The following is a 27,805-nucleotide window of genomic DNA, read 5'->3' on the forward strand; positions in this document are numbered from 1 at the left end:
AGTTGGTTATGTCACACTTTGTCATTTTAGGCTAAATTATTTATTATTTTAATTCTTGTCTTGTTTGATGTCTTTTAAAAAAAAAAAATTTACAAGGAAAACTTAACATAACACTTATGTCCTTGGACAGTGGGAACATACAAACTCCAGATAGAAAGACCCAGTCCAGGATTTGAACCAAGGACCTTCCTGCTGCAATATAACAACTGTATCATCCAGTTGCAATTTGTTTTCTTGTTAACCGTGTACCAGTTCACTCCTCTCAACAGCCTTTTTATTGCAGAACAATAAAACATGTTCTGTTGTCTTTTTCAGAAACAGCCACATTTCTCTCCTAATCTGAATGTGGTTATTTCTTCCTGTTTTCCTCATTATGGGGACTTGTCTATGAATGTTATAAAGCCACCTGTTTTTCTTTCCCATTGTATCTCCAATCTCGTCCTGACCTTTTGTGTAATTACTGGTTTAATTTCTTCTTTACTAAATGGCATCATTATATCAATTTGACTTCTATTTGTAGCATGTTTTTTATATTTGTCTGCCTACTTGTTTCCTTTTAGTTTTTCAAGAGAAGGTATACAGTAATTATTAAGAAGTAACTATTAATCTCACCGCTTGAATACTTTACGGTTGAATTTCCAATAATTTGAGTGGCCTGATGTATGAATTTTTGGTTTCAATGAATATATTGATGAAGGGGGTGGGGGGGATGGAACGGAGTGGCAATGTAATCACAATGCACTGTAAGCTATGTAATGTGTTTTGAGGCAGTTGATTGAACAAAATACCGGATGATTTTGAAATTCCCCCCGGACATTATTTTAGGTCTGAAAAGTAGGACATGTCCGGGAAAAAGAGGACGTCTGGTCACCCTATTTAAACCTCTTTTTTATGAATCAAGATTAAAAGACAGATCTACTTAGCCTAGTTAAGCCTAGTAAAATAATTATAGAGAAGATGACAAGAATTTGCTGATTAGGATAATGTATTTGAAATTAAAAGCTTACTTTGATTCTTTGAAGCCACCCTTTGTGGTGAAATTAATATTGTTTAATATATAGTTTCAGTGTGAAGGCAGGTCCGTGGTTGGTTTATCAGCTAGAAGTGTGTTTGAGAATAGAATGTGGGGCAAAGTTTACACACATGCTATGGTTGTCTTGTCCCTGTCCAGACAGGCAGGCACGGCCGACCTTTCACCTACTTCCCCTCTCAAGCTAACAGCTGCTGCGGTGCTAAAGACAACAAACGGTCGGCGTTTACAAAATACAGGTAACGTTTGTTATTGGCGACAATTTTAGTGTTTTTACTGTTTATTTGTCAGCGCCGCTTTAATTCGTAAACCTTAACGGAAGTCGGTAGATGAGCCCACAGGGAAAAGAGGGGGAGTGTTTGTTTCGCTTATATCTTTTTAAACTGGATTCCGGATGTAGCTTTAAAAACCGGCTTCATGCTAATAGCCTTGTTGATAGCTCAGTCTTTAAAGCCAGCAGCTGGAGGCTGTATATGGGATTTGTTGTGAGGCTGTTTTCAACTTGAATGTCGGTGAACAAGCTGTGTGTATGCTGTCAAACACTGAGTCACGTGCGGTTCAACAGTTGCACGGTATTAAAATATTATCCTCTTGTTTTTGCACATTGTCAGTAATTTGATCCCTAATGAATTGAAAATTGTTTATTTTATCAAAACTATTAAAGGCTAATAACTAATGTAGTATACATTGTTATGACTAGGGATTGTTTGTTTTTCGTTGAACTAAACTTATTTCAGTTTCGTGAAGAGGCAAGACTCAACACACCTGATTCAAATGGATGTCATTGGTGAAGACCTGTAGATCTTGATGCCATGCTGAGGAATTAGTTCAGAATTACAGAATAGAATAGAAATAACCTTTATTGTCCCTCAGAAGGGAAATTTAGGTGTGACAGCAGCAAAGTGACAGACAAGTCTAAGCATTTAGATGTACTCACAAACATAAAAATAGATCAGAGAATAACAGTAAGAGTAAGAGCAGTAAGAGCAAATTTACATAAGAAAATACTGTACAGTTATTTTAAATAACATACTCTGGTTCAAAGTAATTTGCATCTGAGGAGAAAAAGACGCAAACATGTACAAAATGTGCATTTGTGCATCAATGAAATATTCCAGTTACAATAATAGGGGAAAACAACTATAAATAACAGCAGGATTGTTATTTGAAATGAGAACAACTGTACAAATAACAGCTTGGAGCAGAATTTGTTAGCATTGATGGTTATAGAGTCTTAACTGTTGGAAGGAAAGACATACTACATACACTCCTTTGTGCACCTAGGATTCGGTTGTCTGTGACTGAAGGAACTCCTTAGTTCTGCAGTAACTTCCTTTACTGGGTGGGAGACATTGTCCAACAATGATGTAATTTTAGCCAGAGGTATGGCTAGGATGAGCTTGTATCTCTAATGAGCTAATCCAACCGCTTCCTCTTAACTCAGATAAGCTGCTTGTCCAATATAGAAGATGACTGATGTCACCACAGAGTCAAAAAAAGTCTTTAGGATTAATCATTTGAATTAGCTATGCTGGAGCAGGGAAACATCTAAAACATGCAGGACAATGGTCATTGAGGACAAGATTTGGATATCCTTGCTTAAGATGATTTTAAGTTGATTGCTATGAAGCAATATTTCTCAGCAATGGTTCCCAGGGCCAACACCCCTTCATGTTTTAATTATCTCCTTCGGCACAGTTAATTCAAATGATTGTGTTACCTCTACAGCACACTATCAAAGACTCTGTTAATCATCCATTCATTTAGTGTGGCAGCAGGGAACGCCTAAAATGTGTAGGACAGGTCCTGCCGAGTAAGGTCGGGAAACCCTGATATAGAGCAGGTGTGTCCACCTGCAGGCCCCAGGAGGTTGGTAATGAACAATCATTTGACTGAAGTGTTGTTAACTAGGCAACGAACCTAAAGCATGAGGAATACCAGCCATAATCTTGTATATAATCCTTATGTATAGGATTATTACTGTTTTGATACAAATGATTTAAAAATGTAAACTTTGACAAGTTACAACCACAAACTTTACAATTATATTAGACTCATGTAGACTCTTACTAATATAATTGTAAGACTTCTGGAACCAAATGATAGCTATGGATACATTTTATGTAAAGTAAAAGGTGGGCGGTGTATAAATAAATCTGTGCTTTTTAGATTTTTATAAAGAAATGTTGAAAATAACATACATTTGCATAAGTAGGCACTGTAACATACTTGATTTCGTAAAGGCAGACTAATTCCTGTCAGGTAAGGTTTTGTTTGCTTTTTTTTTTACATTAAAGTAGACTTGAATAATTCTTATAATTTCTTTCTCCTTCTACACTTTTTTTAGTACTGGTGATAAAGCTTGGGAAGAGCATTTAGAAATGTGGATGAGTACGCTTGCACGTTTTGCTCGTCCCATCTTTCAAAGGAGCCCCTCTGCAGTGGTCTGCAAGGCAATGAAAGCTTGTCGTAGGATGGAGCTGCCTGCACCAAGTTTCTGCATGACTCCAGTACATATTCGCAGACATCAAACCCTTGGTTCTGCCCCCATGCCTCTGGCTGCTCACTCAATGAGACATGTCCGTGCTCTGGATGAGGAGAGGCTGATGGCGGTGGATTGGGAAGATGGAGGCCAAAGCTTGTACCCATTCACCTGGCTGAGAGACAACTGTCAGTGTCCGCACTGCACCCTGCAGTCAGCTGAGGCCCGCTTGCTGTTGATGGCTGATCTTGATATCCACACAGGAATGGATTCTGTGGAGGTTACCAAAGATGGCAAGGTTAGTTGTTGCCTTAATCTCACCATAATGTTTTATGTTGGAAAAACATTTTTGCTTAGTCTTAAGCTCTTTACATTGTGTGGTGTCAGCCCAGTATCAAGTAAATGGGATCTTATGTTCCTTTGATTTTGGGATGCTGTTTCAAAAGGTTTTACAGCTTAGCAGTTCAGCTATTTGTAAGAAGCAAACAGCACTGGTTTTGATCATTTTTAACTTTGTTCTTAGCCAACAAAGTCAACAATGAACTCTCCCATCATCAAATACCAATGAACAAGAAATTTTAATGTCTGCAGCTATGATATTTCATACTTATTTGTTTTAAATGAGAAAGTGGCTGCACATGTAACATAATCTTGCCTGGCAGAAGAAAAGGTCGCCACCTGGATTTAATTGAGCAAATAGGTGCAAGCCTCCAATTGTTTTTTTTACTGGATGATTATCTTTCAGTTGGCAACAAGTTATTTATTCCCAACCAAATGTAATGGGCTGCTCCTCACTTCTTAACAACCAGGCTGAGACACGCATATTGCAGTTGTGGAAAAGATGCTAGTCTGTTTAAAAAGGAACAAATCATTGGCATGGATCAAGCTGAAAAAAAAACATCTAAGGCTATTGCAGAAACTATAAAACTTTGGTTAAGAACTCTGCAACGAATTAATAAAAACTGGAAGGAAAGAGGGAAACCATAAACTTGGAGGAAGAAATGTGGTGAGAATAAAACTCCAGAGTGATTGTAGTTGGAGATCACTTAACCATTTGAAATCAAATTGATAAAAAAAACAATGGAGGAACTCAGGACTTTATTTAATAAATAAAAAAATAAGAGCATTTCCACACGCACAAAGCAAAGGGAGATCAAAGGTTTGAGGCTGAAAAACTGTGTAGCCATAAGAAAACCACTAATCAGTGAGGTTAATCAAGGACAAATGCTTTAATTTGCAAGGTACCTTAACAATTGTACTCTGAGCAATGGAAGATGATCAGGTGGTGATGAGTCTACATGTACCCAGTGATGGTCTGGAGAAGGCTTTTTGCAGTGGTCAGACTCTCATCATCAATATAAGATATTGGTGAATGGAAGTAAATCTTCCATACAGAAGCTTATGCCACAGCAAATGAATGACGTAATCTAAGCTGAAGAAGACGAAATATTATTGTGCGTGACCTTTTTTTGTAGGTGATTTGTTTTTTTGGCTTGGCAAAATAGATTGGTTGATGTTTTTTGGTGGTCAAACCTTTCGTCTCTAAATTTAGATCATGAGTAATTAGTTTAATTTGTTCTTAGCCAGCAAAATGCTTTCATTTTGGTGGTTGACTTTGATTTATTTTTTTGATTCACAAGGTACACTAGAAACAGTTTATTGCTTGTGTAAATATTCATCATATTATCATGATATTACCATATATTTAATCCTTTATAAAACTGGTGTATGAGTAAGTGCTCAAATGTTATTTTAAAATATGCATTTATTTTGTATTAGAGCAGTTGTCCTTATAAAATGTACCTAAGTATATAAACTAGATTATTATTTGCCTTTTTATTTCTACTGGTAATGTGTGTTAAATTATATGCACACAACTTTGTGCTCAGGTACATTGAAAAAATCTCTGCCTTATGATGTAGTGCTGAAGTCAAAAAGGGAGATGATCTAATTTTGGCAGGCTCGCCTTGAACCTTAGGTCCTCCAACAGAATCACCTCTGAGCTGCCTGCTTCTCCCTAAGGATTCGGCTCCTAAAGTGGGACACAGGTTTAAGCAGATTCAGTTTTGACTGTTCCCACCATCCAGGAAAGTCATCCTCAGATGTTTTTTGCCTTTGTTATGTAAATTGACTAATATAACCCCTGTATAACTTCCTGTTTGCACTGTACTTACTGTTCTTGAATTCTTTGAAAAGGTCATTCTTGCTTTTAGTTATTTAAAAATACTGAAACTCTGACTTCCTTAAGTGCCATTAAATGCATTTTAGTTGAAAATAGTCAAAGTACATCATCATAATAAAAGATATGTCTTTCAGTATGTTTCTCCACTTGTGGATTAAACCATTTTTGTGAATTTCAAAAAGTAGATATTAAGGAAAGAAAACCTACAGTGGGTAGTCAAAAACTGTTCATTTGTTAAAAAAGCATCTCTTTCTTTGTTAACATGTTTCGACATCAAAATGTGAAGAGTTGAAAACAGGAACTTTTTGATGAAAATCAGTATGTAGTTATGTTTCCTCAGGTTTCCATTGTGTGGCCCGACCAGCACATGAGTGTGTTTGATGCAGAGTGGCTGAAGAAACGCTGTTTTTCTGATGCTGCCAGACAAGCAATGCAGGAAGAGCTGTTCCTCAATGGTGAGTTTATCTTTATCTTTTCTCTTCAAAATATATTTTTGAAGAGAAACTTTAGAACTCAACCTGTTGTGGATCCCTTTGATATAATATTTTTTTTCTGGTGTAGGAAACACTTGTCAAATAATCTTTTTCAACGAAAATGCTACAAAATTAAGGTAGAGATATAATTTCTCTTTGAGTTGTTTCATAAAGGTTTGAGACTATCCCACCAAGTCAGTAGTAAAGTCCTTTTATTTTATAGGCCATAAAATAGGAAAGACTGTAAAAGCAGAAGTTTGAGATACTGGTTATAGTTATGGTAAGAGAAACAGATTTGATTAGACATGCACATATGAAAAATTAACCGTTACCTCTTTGGACATGTAAAGTGATTTTAATGAGTGGAGTGCATTTGATGATCACTAAACATGTGCCATGTTAACTATAGCCTCAAAGTTAAACTGGTATTGGTGTGTTCACTGATCACTGAAAAAGTGGGAATTTTCAGTTTAACTTTTTTTAACAAATGAAAAATTGCCAGTTTTTATTTGCTGATCTGGTAACCACCAACCTGAACCAACTGAGGGAAACCTGTTCAACAAAAGTTGTGTTCTCTGTTGCTTTCCACATATTTAAATTAATCTTTATTGACATAATAGAAAGATCATCATTTGTGAGAAGATATTAGATCAAAAACCAACGGCAAGGATGGTGATGCAGACTCTTCACAGGTAAAGAGTGATTTTAACTTGCTGAGAAAAACATATTTATTGAAAGCAGAAAGCAGGCTGTTGTCAGGACAGGGTTTTTACAGATCTTTGAGAATTATGCTCATTCATACTTCGAAATATTTCTATCTGAATTAGCATAGAGAGAAGGCCATGTGTAGTTTAAATGTATTTATTTCACTTTCTGTGTTCATGCCATTACATTAAATTATGTGGCTTATTACCCTGTTACCTTGTCAATTCCTTTCCATTTTGTGTGCAGAGTAATAATTTACTTACAGGAATAATATTTTGCTGAACATCTCATGTTCAGTGTTGCCATTTGGCACTTAATGATCTGGCTATTTCCCCTGAAGATGTTCAAGGGTAAAGGGCAGCTAAAGCTTTAGATAGTTTAAAGAACTAAAGTCGATCTCCTGGTGCTGGACTTAGTGATTATGTGTGTTTTTAGCCACTAAGAGGAGGAGCGGTTGAATGTGAGAGGATGACAAATCACTCAATGGACCTCTAAAAAATTTGTTCCCCCCACTTCTGAGATGATGGTTATGCCTCTAACAGGAAAACCGCATCAGTTGTTTTCACAATTTATTCCAGGTACTAAAATGGTCATGAAGATGCTAATTACTTCAAAGTATGCATTAACACATGATTGTATGGAAACCTCTGTGCCTGTACTTACTCTTTATTTAAGACTTTGTAAACACTAGATAACATGTTAATAAGTCCCGTTTTGATGAATATTGCACAAGCTTGCACTTGAACAACCTCCACAAAGAGAAATTTTTAAAATGCCACATTATATATCTTTAATAATTGCCTTTCAGATGGCGTCAGACAGGATGTTAGATGAAGAGTAATATGAAGGTCCTTATGGTGTCAGACCCAGTCACAATTTATATTATTTTGCAAAGTATGCTGTAGTTTTGTGAAGTGTTGGGGATAGTTGAGCTTTTTCCACATGCATTGGGAAAGATTTACCATTAGCTGTTGTGTTCCACTGTAAAGACAAGATTTAGAATGATACTCTCTGTCTCTGTGTTCTGAGTCTGGTGATCACTTTCCAATTATTGTTGATCTAATGGGCAAAGAAATTAATTTTTAGAAGGCCATAAATCATAGCGCAGCTGTCTCCCAATTAAAATGAAGAACAAACACTTCGGTGAATTACTTAGCTTCAGAGCTGTAACTAAGGGCAATTTATCAGCTTGCCAAACAGCAGGTGTTTTCTGGTTGTTCATAAATAACAAACCAGCATGTGAAATAATGCTTATCACTCATGACAATTCATCTTGTGTGGCAATATGAGTGCCACTGGATAAGCCTTTGCAGTGTACTGGACAATGATAGCTCAAAAGCTTAACTAAAGCAAACATTTTTTATATTCTGAAGAACATAACAAATTTCCACTTTACTTTATTTTAACTCAATACGCTTCAGCTGATAAGTAAATGAGGCTGAAATTCACTCAAGTGATCATATGTCTTCCCAGCGCTTGCTGTTAAATGACAGACCTCTCAGTTTGTTCTTCCTCATCTTTTTGCTTTTTGTTTTTGCAAATATTACAAATTTGCTTCAGCGTTGCATTTTGACAGCAATATTATGTTTTTGGACTATCTCTGTCGATTGGTTGAACGTCCGTCTTGGACTCTATCCTCCTGTTATTCATACATACTTTTAGATTTAGACTTTTATAGCCTGTTTTCCTTAAAATGAGCAGCTAAATGTGATATTTATTGACTGTCATGGGGCAACCTGGAAGAGAAATGTCCTTTTTGAAATTGAAATATAATGGGTACTTACCCAGTGGTCACAGCTTGAATAAATTAGATAAATAGAATGTGCATTTTTTATTTAGTCATTAGTACGCATCAAGTGTGTATGTGTGTGGCTGTGAGAAACACTATTAGGTCCTGCTCAAACATGAACATTAATGGTTTCATTAATCTGGTAAAGCGGTTGTATTCAGTCATTCAGACGTAGCCCGCTTTCATGTTAATGTTCCTCGCTGCGTCATTCAAACAGTGACAAAAAGAGCCATAGTGTGCACTTGATATTTTGAATTTGTATAAATGAGATACTTCAGTCTTCATTCAGCTGTATTTTTTCATGTTTTTGAAAGTACCTCATTACATCACAATAATAATCCATATTTATCTGAGATTTGTGGAGTATCATGAAATAGCAGAGTTGTTGGATAATAGCTCAACTTAAATTTTAAAGGTTTTTCCACCTCAAGAATAGACATGGTCAAATGTTTGTATTCTGTCCTTGAAGGTCAGTGAAATGTTACTTTTTCTCCATTGAAAGCTGAATCGGTTCAAAGAAATTGCTCAATTTATACCTAAATGTTTTTAGTACCAGTATGTCTGGAGTGAATTAATAAAACAGATTTTTTATGATAATTTCACAGATTTTTTTGGTGGCCCTTGAGACTATTAGTCTTTGCTTTGTAGTGATGTTTTAAACTATGCATTTATCATTATTTAGTATCATAGATGCCTTTCAGCTTTCCATCGGCTTATTTGAAGGGCACAAACATCCTGCAGGGTATTTTGGTATTGTTGTGTGCACCATGCTGAACATGGAGCAGAAAAAGCAAAGGTCAGAGTTTCCTGACAAGCTTAGATTATAGCAATCCATGTTAATGGTAAAGGCTATAGGAGCATCTCCAGCAGCTTCATGTCCCTTTGACCTATTCTGAGAGGACCTGTAACCCCAGCTCGGTCAAGCTGATGGTCCAGATAGTGGAAAAGGGTAAGAAACCATTCGAAACACTTCAAACTGTATGTAGAGATATAACTAAAATATTACTCTCTAGTCCCTATCAATTTATGAAGACTCAGAAATACTTTCACATAGAGAGAAAAACATAAAACAAACAAATGTCAGATTTCACAAAAACTGATATTTCTAGAAGGTAAACTATATATCTATAGGTAAACTGGAGATTTTTTCTCCAGTTTTGCTCTATGTCTAAAGAAGGAAAAAAAAAGTGAAGATTTAACAGACAAGGACTCTGCATGCCTACGGTAAAACATGGAGGGGACAACCCCATAGCCCAGGCATGTGAAGAGTAAGAAACTGTTGTCAGTTTCTGGAAATTCAGCCATCTACTTTAAAAGTTGCTGTAGTTGCTCTGTATCCTTTCTGAACAGTTTTCTTCCTGTTTTTTCAGCAGTTTTGGAGAGGCATGCAGTTCACTTTTTTCTTTAGTTTTTCCACTTGATAATACCAATCTTCATTGTGTTCCTTGGCATGTCTAACACTTTGAGAATAATCTTGTACCCGTTTCTTGACCAGTAACTTTTAGACTTGTTGAACACTCTGCAAACCATGGATTTCACTGTGAAATGCGAATTAGAAAATATCAGAAACTCTATCACTGTTATTTTGAGTTAATCAGAGACACTCTAACAAGTGGCTGCTGGATCTGATGTAGATGTGATTAATTTGAACACAGTCAAATCTGCAGATTCTTAAGTTAAGTTTTTTATCTTTTAAAGTATTGGTTTTGTAGTGGTTATCGAGTTCATTAAAGATGGAAAGATGTGTTTTATTGGGGATGTGTAGACTTTTATGTTCTGCACACATTACAGTGTGCGCCTTTTCATATTTATGACGTAAAATTTTTAATTAACTGGCCATGCGGATTCAAGCCACACACTGTCCTCTTCTGTGCTTTTTTAGTACATTAATTTAACATTTATCTCTTTAGTTTTTTAAGAAGGGTTACTCTGTCTTTAAAAGCATTGGTTTTCTGGAAGGGAACTCATTTTACAGTATATTTACAGTGCTTCAGTACACTTTACAGTCTGCCAAACAGCAGAGGAGAAAGTTCAGCTGTAGAACAAGGTAGCAGCACTTCAGTGGAGCAGGGGATGGACTGCAGTCAGTTTGTGTACACACATGTGGTCCTGAAGGACCCACAGGGCTAAGCGGTTCTTGTTCTACACTGATTAAGAGTTCATGTATAAGTGTGTGTTAAATTTCATGAGTCCTCTGTTCATGTAGAAGTGTGTTAAATTTTATAAGTCCTCTATTCATATGGAAGTGTAAACAGATCCCTGTTATAGCACTTTACAGATGAATAGTTATTTTTTGATTTTTTTTTTAAATCTCTTTAAAAACCTTTATTTCCAAAGTAGAAGCATCTGAGCTTAAAGACAAGAAAACCTGATATGTGTATGTACACATACACTTTGAGTTTAATTATTTTCTCCTGCGCACCAGTCTTACATTCCTTACACCAGACTAGAAAAATTTATATTCCTCTAAGATAAATAATGCTTAATTTTACTCTGCTTCCCACTTCCTGAAACAAAGTCCACAGTTTGAATTTCTCTTGTCTTTTTCACGCAGCGCAGCCAGACTTTACAGGCCCAAGTCTGCCTGTTTAAGAGTTTCAGCTATGAAAGTGTGGCACGCAAGGGACGGTGAGGTCAATATGATAATTGAAGCTTTGGGGTTATTATTCACCATGCACTATATCATCTTTTTCAAGTTTGAGGTAATGTTTTTTTCTTCAACTTGTACATTTCTATGGAAATTCAGATCTGAAACCACAGTGCGCAGTTCACAAGAGGGACATAAAAAATTGTTTTATGGTGTCCATTTAGACGTATCATGTCAAAACATTAACTATCTCATGCTATGTGAACTAAATGAACATTTTGTTTCTTGCATATTTATAGCAGTGTTTTATGTGATGGAGACTCTTTATGTGAGGTCTAGGATCTACTTGGCAAACAGAATAATTCCTGTTCTCAATTATTCTCAAGATGTTAAATGCAATTTTTTATTTGCTCCTCAGTCAAGTCTGCAGCTTTATCTCCATTTTGTCACCATAAGTGTAATGGATTCACATGCAACTGTCAGTATATTTAGCTTAATGTCTTCATACAGCTGCTCCAGAAAAACCTGAACTATGTAATGCGTTCAGAAATGGTATGAGTCAGTGAAGCATCAAAAAGGCTGATGTCTGTATAACTGAGGGACTTATTCAGACCCCACCATCTGTCTCTGCCATATGGAAAACTGATTTAAAGTGAGGGTCGAAAAAAGAGCTGCATGTTCTTAAAAATACATTCTCAGTCCTGTCAGCGTTGCCTTTCATGGGAACGAACAAAATGCTGAGTTTCCAAATCCGTGTTACAGGAGTTCAAATAAAGAACTTTCAGCTTTCCAAAATAAGTTCCTGCAGGCTTCCCTTTCTGTTTGCTCTCCTGTGTTTATATTCTTTAATACAGATTTCTGTGGCAATTGGTCTACAGATGTTTGGCCAGACCAGTTATTCCTGATAAATATCGTTCAGGTTCAGATTTATTTGAGTCCCAAAGGGCAACTAATGTTAAAGCAAGTAAAAAAGAAAAAGACATAGACATAGAAATTAGGAGACATACAGACAGCATTAAATACTGTTCGTGTCATATATCGTCTCACTTTTTAACAAAATGCTGTAACAAATCAGCATTTATAGTAGCCACTGCACAGGTCAATACAAGATTATCTCCTGAACTCTTATATTTAATTATAATCTCAACTTTAATGTATTCCAGTGATCTTTTATGTGATACACCATCAAATGGTGGCATATTGCTGTGAAGGGGAAGGAAAAGAACACACAGTTTAAATTTTTCATGCAAATATTAAATATTATACATTCTGAAGCAAAAAAGACACAGTTTGACATATGGATCCCGCTCTCTTTACATTGATACCTCTAAATAAAGCCAGTTTATTTCAGAGGTCAGATAATAAGTTTTATCCAACTGACCTATAAATAATCAGTTCTATGAAGTCCTTGGAGGTTTGTTAGAAAACATTAGAGAACAAACCACATCATTAGAGCCAGTGAACACAGCAGCGGTAGGTTATAAATTAATGTAAGATTGTGTTAGTATTTGAAAGGCAGTATTTGAAGTCCAAATCTACATTAAATAGACAATCTCTCCATCCAATCAGTTTGAGCTATTTTCAGAGGAAATAGATAAAGAAAATTTGTCTCTATGTGTAAAAGTACATATAGACGTACTCCTAAAGACTTTCAGAAGCATTCACGTAGAAGGCATGAATACAAATACTCACAATACTTTATAGATGGTTACTAAAAATATTTTTAAAACCGTGTATGCTTTTGATTCCTCCTTATAATCACAGACATCCCAATAACATGCAATGATGTAACATAAAAAATTTCAGGGTGTGAATACATGTTGAAGGCACTGTAATGATTATTTAAGGACATATAAATGTATTTATTCACAGTTCCTGTCTTAAAAATAACTTGTACATCTAAGGTTCATGTTTCTAAGTTGGTGTTGATTAATATTACAGCTAATGTTTGAGAGGAAATAAACCAAGAATGTATCAAATATTTCCACTATGACTCTCAAGTGAATATACTTTAATTGCATATTGATTTATGATGCTTTTCTTAGTCTCCCATCAGTAATTTTTCTGTTCTGATAAGGTGAACTTTAAATGCTTCGCGTCACTTAGGAGACAGAGGATTTTAAATTGTTCCTGGGAAAGCTTGTGTCAATCACATTGCGGTGCAATGACTCCTGCTTTCACCAATAAATCTGCCAGTGATATACTCCACGCCTGCCAGATGCTTTCAATATTTAAACCATGTCATCATCTTAAGCTTCCCATTTTGTGCCTGTCATGTTTGTTTAGTTGAGATGGGAATTATGACAAATTTCATGTCACTGTATATGGAATGAGGTAAAAATTATGCCCCAAGATTGATATTTAGTAAATGTATTCTGTCTTTCTGCTAAAGATCCCATTATGATCCTCACCCTCAACAAGGCGTAAAGACAAGTGTTTGTTAAGAGCTTGAGTCATTTATTGGTTAGAGTTACCTAATTAGGTTTCAGCAATCCAAGCAAGTACAGTGCTTTGTGTTCTTCGGCCCACCTCCCCTTCACATTTAGTGTGATTTCACACATCAAGTGAACAATGCTTGACTGGTAATTTGATCGTGTAGTGGCAGGAAACAAAAAAGGCTTAATGACTTTCTGCTCCATTGACATTTATCTTTTGAGAAGTGTCGTACTTGGCTCTGAGTGCAAAAAGCAGTTGACATGCACACATTTGCAGTAGAGCTTAATTTTTTTGGTCAGACTGATACATCAATATGTATTTCTTTATTTATTTTTATCTTTAAGTAGTTGTCGATTGATATTTTGTATGCTTGTAGAAATTTCTACCTTTTTGATTGTTTTGCTTTCTAGATATTAGTTTTAGCCATTGTCATTTAAATAAATTAAGGAACAAAAGACAGATGCAAAAAGGCATAATTTTGTCATCTGGTTGAAAAACGATATTTACACACACATCAGACACTAAGTCAGACTAAATGACTCTTTTTAGGTCAGATGAGCATTAACAAAATTATTTCCATTTGCTAAGTGCCAGAAGAATGAGAGGGACATAATTTTAATGCTGTGAAATGACAATTTATGCTTTTAATTATTCTATTTTCATTTTTTACTTAAAAAAAAGTAAGATTTTCCTTCATTAGGAGACTTTTAATCAGTTTGACTACTGTATATTTTAACTATTAACAAGTTGGGATATATGTATTTAACTTGGATGTGTTTGATTACAATTGAGATTATATTTTTGGAGACTTGGTGCTGTATAACAAACTCAAAATTTCCATTGAAATTACCATCAGGGGCCTGTATTGTGAAAGAGTTGCCTTGGAGCAAAAAGGACTTGAGTGGCATGAGGGTTTTCTGCTTTGAGTTTGCTTATTCTTCCTGTGCATCCATGGGTACTCCCCTGGTTCTCCGGCTTCTTACCACAGTTCAGAAACACGACTCTCCTAGATATAGTGTATATGCATGGCTGTCCTGTGATGCACTGGCGACATCTTCAGAGTGTACTCTACCCAATGACAGCCTGACAATGGATGGATACATTACGATGTGGAAGCACCCAATGTTGTTTCTGTACACCACTTACAGGCTGTATTGTGTCTCGGCGAATCACTTTAATTATTTGTTTTTAAACAATTCTCTTTGCATATTTTATTAGGTTTTGAAGTTCCTTTTGTATGGCTTGTTTCTAACTCGTGTTCCAGCTTTAGACATATGACTTTCATAAGTTAGTAATTCATTTCAGTTACACATTCATCATAAACTTGCTGAATGACTGGGTCATAACTCTTCTGCACAGACTTGTTTGAGTTTGGACTTTTCTTCATTAAAGCTGTTGACTGATTCTGTTAAGCAGCAGCCGATTTGTCAGGTTCTCGTCTTGCTGGTGGATTCAGGTCTTGATTTATTCTTTTTTTGTCAGCCAACAGCCTCTTGGAAGTGTGTCTTTATTTCAGTGGGAATTTTTTTTGTTCTTCCAAACATTAACATCATTTCATACAGCATTTAGTTTTTTAGCACAACCAACTTTCTAAACAGTCGCTCTCATATTTAACTAAGTGCTGTGTTATCAGGCTGAAAGTATTTAGGGAATTTGTACTGTACACCACATCTTGAGTGTTTTTAATTTGTTATAATTAGCTTATTTCACTGTTAGTGTGTTATAATGGATGTAGAATGGTTTCAGCAACTAACACTTTTCAAATAATGGACTCAGTCCAGGAATTTAGATTTGGCCCTTTTCAACAATTCTTTATTATTTTTTTTCACTCACAGCATTTATCTCCCTAATTGTTCACGGATCAGCTATATTTAGGTCACTTCCCACCTCTTTGTCATCTCTTTTGAAATTTCAACATCTTTGTCAGACTGCAGGGAAAGCTTAATGAACATAATGATTGGATTTTTCATTTTGTAAAACCAGGCGTCCTGCTTGGCACTTGAAATAGCACTGAAAGCATTGAATAGAAGCTGCCAAAAAATGGGAGTTTCTCAACTCCCATTTGAGAAACTTCTGCAGGGCTCGGCGTGGTTTATGCACCCAAAGTTGCAGATGGAGAAAGTGTTAGGTTTGGATCAGTGTGTTGGGGCTTGGAGCTCTCCAGCGAGAAAACAGAAAACACTGCTCACTTTGTCTCCTCAAGCTGGGAATCCAGGAGTTAGCTGCTCTGTTTTATAAATAGGTGTTTTTGTTGGATTAGTAAAAAGTGGAGTGAGGTTTTTGTTTTATTTTACTTTGCAATTTGACGATATGTTAGATAAGATATAAACGTTTACTGCAACATAAAACATGCTATCAGGAGTAAAATCTGGAGCCAGATGTTTACCGGTTCAGTCATGACTCAAAGTTTCATTATTGAGAAGCTCAGACGGAATTTCCTTCTTTCCAAGCAAAACAGTTGTTAGTCATTAGTCAGACAACATAACATATAAAATTAGAAACTGTCTTAAAATGTAGATGTAGGTTTTGGTCTGTTTTGGGAAACTGTTTTAAGACCAGAACTCGACATTCTGATAAATTTCTTCATGACGTGTAGAAAAAAATGAAAACATTTCCAGTTTCTACCTTCATCCACTCTGTCTTATGCCAGAAAGAATTGAAGTGGTAGTCTGTTAAATTTATTACAGGCCTGTTAGGTTTGTTGAAATAGTTCAGTGTCTGGTTATTCTCGGCAGAAGTGTCAACCTATTAAGAATTACCGTAGGCTTTTTATGAATTAGACTTTTTACTGAATCTGTGGGACTTGTTTTTGCATTTTGTCTTAAGGAAATGAACTGAGACACAGTTTCAGGTAATCCCTCTCAGTGAAAATAATGATGTCATATATTCAAGGTTACTAAGGTAGCTTATAATAGCTTTTAAAAATTTTATAAGAAGCACTGCTTCAGTAATTGCTGTGGTTTTAATGTGCGATCATACTGAAAGACGATTTAAAATGGAAAATCAACATGGCTTGAATTTTTTATCCCTCATTTGTTTTGTCCTGTTTTATTCATCCATCAGCTCTGTATGTTTGGTTGAAGGTTGTAGTTCAATTGTTTGTTCAATCCCTTTTCAGAAGCCACTTTAAAATGTAGTAATACCTGAGTTACCTTTTTGCCCTTCTCCTTGTTTGTACCTGCTGAAATATTTTACACAAAGTCCCCTAATCTTTTTGAACATGCTGTTTTAGTGTTGCACAGATAAAACAACTGGCATATTTCACTGGTCATCCAGGATCAAGGGGATAGTTAAGGTGGGTTTTGTTTCGTTCCCAGAACAGGATGAAATTTTCAGAGGTAGCACCTGACACTAGTTTTTGGCTCATTTCTGCCTCCTTGTATTTAGCCTAGTAGTTTTCAGATATCCTCTGCACTTCTCTTTTTCAAATTTCTGCTTAAAACAACTATTTAACTTTTTTTTTTAACCTTGTAAATAATTGATAGCAAGATTTAAAAGAACATTTCTAGTTCAGGTCGTTATTTAATTTGTTATTTCGTTATTTACGATTTGACTTAAATAAATCTCTTAAATAATCATTTTTATAGTAAAAATGTGTGAGAACTGTAAAAGGAATGCAAGTTCAATAATATTTTTTTTTTTAAGTAAAACTCCTAATAACCCCCCATCCCAGCTCAAATAAACCAATAGAGGTATAATATGAACGAATCCTAAAAATCCTGAAATATACACTTTGTCTTATAATAGGTTTAGAGCCATAAGCATATGATGTTAGCAACTGAGAACATATCATTTCTTTACCGAAGGATCTGTAACAATAGCGGAAAGATGTAGTCAACAATGTGATAATTTCCCTGTAGTCATCTGCTTAAATCATACGGCTACGTTTAGATTATTTTTTTCTAATTTCATGACTAGGTTGAATCTGATTTTCTATGCTCGGCCGTTTCACAAAGGCCGTTTCATCTGGCTTTGAACCTTCCTCAGTACATTCCAGACGGACCACTGAAGTGAGCTGATCCAAGCTCAGAGATAAAACTTATCCAAGTCAAAACAAAAGCTCTGTGGATAACAGCAGTGATTGAAGCGGAGCTTTAAAGGACTCCCACCAGAGGAGAGCAGTGCGAGCCTCCAGGCTTCAGCAGAGCACAGTGAGAGCGAGCCAAAGTGCCATGAACTGCGTAACAACCACAGGAGCCCGGGCTTCAGGTTTCCTCATCTGGAAAAGCCACTGTAGCACTCTACAACTGTGGGAGAAACAGAGGAGGGAATCGTCTGCATGTACTATCTTGTCTGGTTGTCAGATTCTGCCCCTTCAAGCACATGCCAGCACTTTTATTCCTGTGAACGCCACAGTAACTTTACACAAATGACCACACAGGAAAAAGCTCCAGGCAGTCATATAGTATGTATTTTTATTGCTAGGAAGTTATTAAAGAAACTGGCGAATTCTGTTAGTTTACTGTCTGTTAGTCACATCTGGAGGTTTTGCAAGGAAAACAGGATCGTTCAGAAAGAAGATATAACTTATAAAATGTAACAGTATTTTTTAATATAATACCTAAAATGTTATACATAATAATGTTTCTAACAAATAAAGCATGTCAAGGATAACAGTCCTATCCTTGATATAGACAACCATTGTGTATCATGTTCTTAGAAAAACACAAAATATTGTCATGCTTAGCTGCTCTATAAACCTTAAATTGAGATCTAAAACTGCAAAATAAAAATTCTATTGCTTAGCTTTTATAATTCGCTTTGCAATCAAACCACATAAAGATCATATTATGCACCTCAGATGTGACAAAAAATGCAAACCCTTTATTCCTCACCCGTGGAAAATACAGTTTTGTTGCAGGTTAAAGAGTTGATATATATAATGGTGGCAGCATCATGCTGTGAGGATTCTTCTCTTCAGCAAGTAGAAGGAAACTGATTAAATGATTTAGGAAGATGAATACCGGGCACTAATGAAATAAAACCCCGAAAGACTTGAAACTCAAACAGAGATTGACCTGAAACTTACCTTTGCTAACCTGAAAATGTAAAACTGAGTTGAAGAAACAGATGTTTAGTTTATAAGGAGAAACACCTAAGAGCCAGTGCAGAACACTGACTCTTATGGACTGCAGATTAAGGTCAAAGGTCGTCCATGCTCTAAAAAGGTCCAGTCAAAGTCCAGACCTAAATCTTGTTCTGAATTTGAAAACTGCTTTTCCCATTTGTTTTGAGTTGGAGTTTTGCAAAGAAACATGGATAAAAATATTTTTTTTGTGGTGTACAAACACTGTTGATGAAAAATAACCCTGAAAGTTCTGAAGTTATTTTAAAATTAATCATCTCCACACACGGTTCTATACTATCTCAGCTTTCCGTAATCCAGCAATCTGCAACTTTCACAGAGATTTCTGGGAGGTGCAGTCCTAGTCTGTTTTTTCTTTTCTCTCTTCTGCGTTTTTCCTTTGCTGTTGCTTATTTTCCCCTTATTTTTTATGCAAATACACAAAGCTACATCAGGAGTGCCTGTCTTAAATGTTTAAAGTTTTTTTTTGTTGTTGTTTCTTATGCATGTCAGTACACATCTATCAACACAAACTGCAGGTAGGACAGCATGTCCCTGCAAGACGCTTTTGACCTGATGTAAATGCCTATAAAGAGAAATTTTAATAACGGGTTTCTGATCATGTGAAGCTCCTCCGACACTTCCACTGTAATGTGGTCACAGGAGCTTATGGTTCAGTTGATATATTTCTTCCAGTTGAATAAGGCGCATCTCGTGGTGTGTACCACTGAAGCTGCTCAAGACATCTCACTCCAGCAGCCTTCCCTTCTGAGTCTCTTTGCTCTCACTGCTCCTTATTTTCATACTGTGTATGACTTCAATGCTATGTCTGTTGTCAGTGAGGCCCGCTGTGTTCCCCACCATCAAGGCCCTGTGCAGCTGCTCTGCCTGCCTCTGGCTTTGCTTGCGTGTGCGGAAGGACTGCAGCGTCCCAGAACAGAGTCGTACTGTACGTTCAAATGCTAATAACTGCTGGTGAGAAGAACAGTCTCTTTGAGTCAAGTCATCCCAACTGAACTAAAATTAAACCTGGAAAACTATTGAATTTTTCATTGCGTTTCTGGTGATTCTGCAGTGTCATGCCAATATATACTTTAATAAATGTGTGTGTCTAAGAACATTTTCTCTGAGATAACTTTACTGAATTCAGAAGTACTTTAAGGACATGCATCAGGTCAATGCAGTGGGTTTGAGGAGGAGGCACAGCATCCAGTGAATCAATTTTTTTTTTCCAAGAACATCATGTTTTTTACTAAAGTATTCATATCGCTCCACAGTTTACTATGTCTCTACAAAGTTTTTTGTTTTTATTTGGATTTTATGTTCTAGACTAATTCTTTTGAAAATGGGAGCCCCGGCCTCTGGGGAGCGCTAGGGAGGCTTCAGAAAGTTGGAGACAGAATGAGAGAAAAAAATGCAAAAATAACAAAATTGAATCCCATACATCTTTTAAACTGTACATATATATTAAAAAAAATCTAACCTGTTTTTCAATTCTAAAATGTAAGTCAAAATAACTTATTGAAATATTATTTGCCATGTCCATCTTTGCACAAACAACATCTTTCTGATTGCCTGCAACTCAAATTCATCCAGCTATTTTGCTCCTCCAGTTAACGTAGGTTTCTGACAACAGAAAGATCTAAGGAGCTGTCCAGCAGTCCTGTTGTGAACTGTGGTGATGAAATACAATTTGAAGTTTTATTACTGTTAAAAAATATACATATTTTTGTATAATCAAAATAGGGGATTGTCATGAAAAATTTAATCAGGTAATATGTTTATGATATGGACATCAGATTAATAAAATCATAATATGTGACGTAATAGAACAAATTTTGACCTCAGAATTCATTTCCAACTAAAATCAGGAGGTAGCAGTTATTTTTTGTTCACAAAAAACAAATGCAATCCAATTCTTTGTGGAGTTTTCTGCCTCAGCCGCTAACAGTTTTCTTGTAGTATTGTCATTTTTGATACCTCCATCCATCTTGCCATCAGGTATAACTCACATCTCTGTCCCACATGTGTTCCTACCTCATGGTTCTGTTTCATGTTTCATGATCAGGATAACTTATTCAAGATGTTTACTTAATGTCACTTTCAAATTCAATGTATTTTTGAATTGGTTAGCTTTTTGTATTCCAAAAGTCACCATTTTGATCGTAGCATATTTTTTTCACATCCTACTTTCCTTCAGTGTACTTCTAATGCCTTAATTCCTGGCTGTCATCCTAAAAGACCAGATTTGTTGAATTTAAAACAGTAGTTTGAGTTTGGTCTTTATGACGCTGTTTATCCCACAATCATTTTCTTTCTTTTTAGCATTAAAATTGTCAACCACACTTCATAAAACTGCTTTCACACAGTCGACACATGATTGTACTTTTAGTTTAATCTGTTTACGACTTGACCCGATTGTGAACTTTTCACTGTTTAGGTTAAAAGGCCCTCGTTATTTTCTTTTCACATCACATATTTAAGATTTGTGATTAACTCTCCCAGTCGTAAACAAGCTGCTGTGCGTCTCTGATTACATGATTAGACAGTAGATATTCAAGCAAGGTTCTCATCTTTTGTTCAGCCCAGCAGGCACATGGTGAACTGTCTTGATAATAGTGAGCGTGACAAGCTTCAGAATGAGATTTGTGCTGAACTGCTGCTGGGACTGAACACGTATAGGAAGACTACGACCCGAGCCAGAGGCTTTCTGTAAAGATCAACGTCCTGGAGTGAAAAAACTGAAGCACTGCTATGCCTGTGCACGTTTCCCAATTAATTGTAGCATTCAGGTTTGACCTTTGCCCAAGTTTCCTATGCTCTCTCTGTTTGCCTCCATCCTTGTGACACGTTTTAACAGGCAGCAGATCCTTGACCTGAGTGAGTTGTTAAGCCAGTAACTGATCATTTGTGACAACAGCCTGGAGGGAGGTCTGCGAGTCATGATGACCACCGTGCTCCTGACTCGTGTAGCATCAGTCTTTGTGCCTCACTGGTTTTAAAAAACAAGGTAATAAAATCGCCACTTGAAGTTGTTTTGTTGCGTCTTAAAATTTCACAGGCCTCAGCAAACAGGCGTTTTTTCTTTGGTGGTTTTGGACACTACTCATGAGAATAAATCATGCTTGGTTTTCAGCAGGAACATTCTGACTCTGTCAAACCCTCGATTTATTTCTTGTAAGCTGCTTTGTGCTGCAGCTTTATTAAGCTTTGTTTTGAGCAAAGCGGTTACTTAAGAGACACAAGGAGGCGCCATAAACATTTGCAGGTACACACTTTGTGTTAAATCCCCCCTTCTACCCACAAATGTACTTAGCAGCTGTTCCTTTGGAAGTCACTGGAGGGAGGCCACATGGAAAAAGGAGTGAAGCCAGCTGGGTGGAGAGCAATGGGAAGATTCTTTCCATTTCTGTCTGTCTTATGGAGACGTGCTGTTTTTTTTTACACTTTTTTTTTACTTTTCAGAGAACCATTCATCTTCAAGTGAGCAGCAGAGTTTATAATATTATTCAGCTCCAATAAGCAAAGGACGCAGTAATGGATTTGGAGATAAATTACTTCCTTTCTAGAATAAAACAAACCGTCATAGTTGATCTTGTCAAATGCAAAAGAAAGTTTTTAGGACAAGAAAACTGGAGAAAAGAAAGTGTTTATCTAAAAATGTTTGTCTAGTAGAAGTCTTTTTCTCACAGTAAACAAAATAACTAGATGTCAGATGTTTTATAATGCCCAAATTCAACATGTGCTGCACATCTGGACAGCTGTGCTCCATCTTATCAACACAGTCCAACTTACATGGAGGATTTCTGAATGGTGTTGCTCTGTGTTTAGATTTACGATTGTGTCCTGGATTAAACGTGCATAGGAAAATAAAGCTTCTCTTTTATTAACAAGAACCCAAAACTGGTTCCTAACAGACACAAAGAATGCAATAAAGAAACATCAATGTGAACGCTACCAGCTGTAGTTTCTATGGAGCAGCTTTGGGGTAAAAACCATAATGTGTTTGCATTTCAGAGCGTTATTACTGGGACGCGACGCTGAGTATTCCCCAAGCTGACTTCCAGGAAGTTCTCCATGACGACAGGGCTGCGCTGGCCTGGCTCCTGGCCCTGCGGCGAGTTGGTATCGTGCACCTAAAGGGGGCGCCTGCAGAGCAAGGTCAAGTGGCCAGACTGGCTGAGAGGATTGGATATCTCAGGCTGACGTTTTACGGGTAAGACTATTAACTGGAAACACATTCAGCACTGTGACTAAGCATGGTGGAGAATTTTAAATTTAATCACCACCAATGTGTGCTAATATTACAAAAATGTAGGGCTTTTACTTATTCATACTACTTTTTTGAAAGGCTAGATCCCTTTTACAACAAACACCTTGGAATATTTTTAAAAATTACACTTGGGTGCACAAGGTTAAATTTAATGTGAAGTTAATAGTAACACTTATGGGCTCTGAGTATCCATCCCTCCCTTGGTCTTTAGAAACTCCAGGAAGAATTATGCAGAGAGAAAAGATGTTTATTTTTACAGTTTAACCAGATATCAGTGGAGATCACTGCATACTCTATGCTCTATAGTGATTTTGTTTGACCCTGTGTTGACTAGAGAACCTGTGCATTAAGTTGTTTTTTTTTAAAGGTGAAAATTATTCCACGTTGAAGAAAGTAGATGAAATGCGTCTTAATTTTTTACTCTTATGATGAGTGCATGCAAACTTCTCTAAATTCAAGAGGAAGTCAACCTTTTTAAGCACAGATGTATTTAGACTGTATGCATGAGTCATTCATCTATTGCTTTGGTTTATATTGACTCCAAAGTTGAGCTTAGTGACTGTCTCTTAGCCTTTTTCGATCACAGCATTTCATCACTTTGACTTGCTGCAGGGCTGATTGTTTGAGGACAGAGAAGACAAAAACAAACTACAAGTATTCCATTTCTCCAGAGGAATATCCTGGTGCACTCAGCTGCAACTGAAGTTTGAATTATAAAGCTCTTCCACCAGCAGGAGATGAGCTTATTCTGCAGGAAGTGAAAAGTCGGTAGATGAAAACTAAGAGTCTGCCATGAGAGAAGTTGGTGATAACTCGAGCTTCTTCCAGAACGAGGTGTACAAACAGAACATTGAAGATAACTTTAGCTCGTTAGCGCTCGACTCATGCTGCATCTCAATGAAGGATCTACTTAAGAGTCTACAGTCTGAGTATTCCTGTGAAGCTGCCCGGTTTCCCCTCAGGGATCTCTTCGAAGTTCATCTCATCTCATCTTTTTCTCCTCGCTGCCTAATTGTCGTTGCTGATCTTCTGTTGCCAAAGTGGAATAATTAAAGTGGGGTTTATTAATGAATGTTATCTTTGTCCTCAGGCATACATGGCAGGTCCAGGACAAATCCATGGCAAACAATGTGGCGTACACTTCAGGGAAGCTGAGCCTGCATACAGACTATCCAGCTTTACACTTTGCACCTGGGGTGAGTAAAATCTTTCTTAAATGCCGTTTAGAGGATTAAACAGGAACGGGATCAGCGATGAATCATGTCTTGGCATTTGGCCTCCATGACTTCAGAGCCTTAAAGGGAGCATTTGCTCGGCATGTGTGCCTCGGCCTGCTGTAGGTGCAGTTCCTGCACTGCATTAACCAGGCAAAGGAAGGAGGGGAGAGCGAGGTGGTGGACGGCTTCCACATGGCCGAGCAGCTGCAGCGAGAAGATCCGGAGGCCTTCCGGACGCTCACCTCGCTCCGTGTGGACTTCACCGACACTGGGACGGATTACTGCGACTTCATGCTGCAGTCCAAGAATCGGATCATCGAGTAAGTATCGATGAGACATCAGATGACTGTTTAATAATACACACACACACACACATCTGATTTGGTGGTACATCCTGTAACTGTAAGACTGTGTGTACAGTTATTTCATTTGGAATGGAGACACTGCCATCTGCTGTTAAGAAATATTAAAAACTGAGATATGTTTTCTTTGTGACTCTAAAAAAGATGCATTCAGGGCCCTTTGAATTTTGACCCACAACATAAGACTTTGGCTGAAAAATTCATAAGAATTTAGGATGTCTTAATCCATTTGTTTAAATCCTCAGGCTTACAGTGTATTTGCTTATACCATCATGTGAACATTGAGGTGATTATAATTTACTTTGACAGAAAACAAATCAAAATCAATATTTGCTCAGTTGCTCAGCTTCCATGATTATTGAAATAACTGACAACTAATTTAGAAATGGATTAATTATTAGCCAAAGTGTAGACTCTGAAAATAGTCACTTACTCAAAGAACAGCAGCCTCTTTGTAAATATGTTCATTAGCCCTTCAACTGTTGATGTTTGGTCAAAAGGAATTTAGCTATATGTTTGATTTTTATTTTGCATTTTTGATATTGTACAAAATTGACTCCAATTTAATCTTCAGAATAATCAATAAATTATTAAAATATTTGGTAGCTGCAGCTCTACATTTTATAGGTATAAAACAGGATGTTTAAAAACATTACAGTTTAAGTTAAATAATGTCCTGGAAGAAAATTGTTTCAGCTCTAAACATTGAAACTCATCAAAGTCTAAGTTTGTAATGTCTCTAATCAGTGTTGACTCCGAGGGAAAAGTCACAAAAATAAACTACAACAACGCCACCAGAGACTCTGTGCTGGACCTCCCCCTACATCAGGTCCAGCCCTTCTACAGAGCCCTGAAGGCCTATGTGGACATCATGAACAGACCGGAAAACGTGGTCACCTACACCATGAAGCCAGGTCAGTGGGTCACTTTGAAAATGAAACGTTTACGTATACTTTATTTACCTGACCAACATTGAAAGATTCAGTTTCAAAATCAGACTTTATTGATCCCAATGGAGAATTTATTTGCAGCCTACCGGGCCACACATCCATCCATCCATCCATTTTCTATACACCCTTCGTCCCTAATAGGGTCGGGAGGGTTGCTGGTGCCTATCCCCAGCTAACGGGGTTCACCCTGGACAGGTCGCCAGTCTATCGCAGGGCAACACAGAGACACACAAGACAAACAACCATTCACACACACACTCACACCTAGGGAGAATTTAGAGAAACCAATTAACCTGACAGTCATGTTTTTGGACTGTGGGAGGAAGCCGGAGAACCCGGAGAGAACCCACTCATGCACAGGGAGAACATGCAAACTCCATGCAGAAAGACCCCGGGCCGGGAATTGAACCCAGGACCTTCTTGCTGCAAGGCAACAGCTCTACCAACTGCGCCACTGTGCAGCCCTTGGCCATACATTTATCTGTGAAAAAAAATATGCTGCATAAATACAACACAAGACAAGTACATATAAAAAAAATACCAAAAGCGGTGGGCATCATCTATATTCAACAGCCTAATTGGAAAGAAACAAAATACTTAGAGTAACGATTTGGCATAATATAATACGGACCTGAAGGCAACAGTACCAATGTATGTGTTCATGCTGGTTGATCATTTTGATCTTGGAGCAATAGTCTGTAGACTATTCTGTATATAAAATAAATAAAGGAAAAGTTTAGCATTTAGCCTTTGCTAAATGCTGAACATTTAGCAAATATTAAAATATTACAACCATTAAAAGTCTCCATAGTAAAGAGATCCTCTGTTGGTTCATCTTGACAATCAGAACTTTAACTGACTATCAAACACAGTGCTGAGATACTTTGTACCTTCTTATTGTGAATTCTGCTCACTTATCGAAGCTCAGACTTTTAAAATAAAAATGCTCAATTGCTTTAGACTAATTATGATCCATGTATTGTCTGAAGGCAGTTGCTTTCCACTGGGTCTTTTTGGGGGACAGCAGAGGGACACTACACTTTTCAGATACCTAAAAAAAATATGCACCTCCATTCATTGTTTCACCTTTATCTATCAAGAAATCATAGGAAAATAAATTTAAGTTTGTGTTTCAATCAACATTCTGTAGAGATTTACATATAGCAAGGATAGTGTTTTCAGAGTGAAGGACGTTGCTCTGCAGACTGCTTCAGCTTGTCGTAAACATGGTGAACAACATCTTTGTCATTGTTAAGGTCACAATGACATTAAACCGTCACTGCCGCCTCTGTCACAGCTGGCCAAATCAAGTTACCAATGTCTAGCAAAAGCCATGACATTCATCTGTGCTGCATCTAGCAGCTGAGATTCAAGGCAATAATGTGCAGCAGGATGGATCTGTTGGCTCCTGCAGCATCATTTCAAGCAGTAAACGTCCAACCTCTGTTGGACGTTTACTGGACGTAACCTCTGTGTTCTCTGTATGCACTGAAGGATTTTCCTCCAATTAAAAAAAAATAATAAAAAAATTTTCAGCCAGATTCTCATTATTAGATGGATAAAACTGGATTTGTTTCTGCCGAGTCCTGCACTTTAAGTGATGCCTGACCTTAAGCTTTTTGACGTGTAGCCTTTCTGGTTTGTTTTATACATTACCTGCACAATACCATCTCAGCTCAATAGCAAACACCCTTATGTCTGATCCTGCGTGTTTTATTCCAGGTGACATTGTGACCTTTGACAACTGGCGTCTGCTGCATGGCAGGAAGAGCTACATCAGCAGGCCAGACAGGCTGCGACACTTGGAGGGTGCCTACTTGGACTGGGACGAGGTGATGTCTCGTCTCCGGATTGTCCGCAGAAATGTCCAAGGGGACGCGTGAGCGTCGGACAAAAGGCCACATTTACATAGAAAGACTTAAAGCCTCTTCTAGGATCTGAAACTTCTGTTAAAGCTACACATTGGTCTTAAAAAGTGCTGACAAAATTAAGATGTTAAACTATTAGATAGCAAGCTAAGAGCAAAGTCTATTTAATATTCAGAGATTGAAGCCTGAAACCTGTGCAACGTAACAATGCAACGATAAAAATGCCTTTTTTATAGATTTAAAAGGTGCTTTTGGAGGTTTTTTTTGTTTGTTTTTTTTTTAAATTAAACCTAACTATGTGGTATTTCACATGAAATATGCTCTGATTTATTGTTATTTTTAAATGTTATTATTCCCTGTTCTGATTAAAATATCTGGCCCAAATA

General features: G+C 37.0%; 1 protein-coding gene across 1 annotated transcript; it reads left to right on the forward strand.

Annotated features, from left to right (window-relative positions):
* The first annotated feature begins 1,509 nt into the window (after positions 1 to 1,509).
* bbox1 (butyrobetaine (gamma), 2-oxoglutarate dioxygenase (gamma-butyrobetaine hydroxylase) 1) lies at positions 1,510 to 27,803 on the forward strand. The gene is made up of 8 exons (XM_044142410.1): positions 1,510 to 1,602; positions 3,378 to 3,810; positions 6,035 to 6,149; positions 22,767 to 22,965; positions 24,113 to 24,218; positions 24,363 to 24,559; positions 25,349 to 25,515; positions 27,274 to 27,803. Exons 2-8 carry the CDS (start codon positions 3,412 to 3,414, stop codon positions 27,432 to 27,434), a joined length of 1,344 nt encoding a protein of 447 aa, XP_043998345.1. The 5' UTR covers positions 1,510 to 1,602; positions 3,378 to 3,411; the 3' UTR covers positions 27,435 to 27,803.
* Positions 27,804 to 27,805: the final 2 nt, after the last annotated feature.

Source organism: Gambusia affinis, linkage group LG02 (genome assembly GCF_019740435.1).
Source record: "Gambusia affinis linkage group LG02, SWU_Gaff_1.0, whole genome shotgun sequence".
Lineage (NCBI taxonomy): Eukaryota > Metazoa > Chordata > Actinopteri > Cyprinodontiformes > Poeciliidae > Gambusia > Gambusia affinis.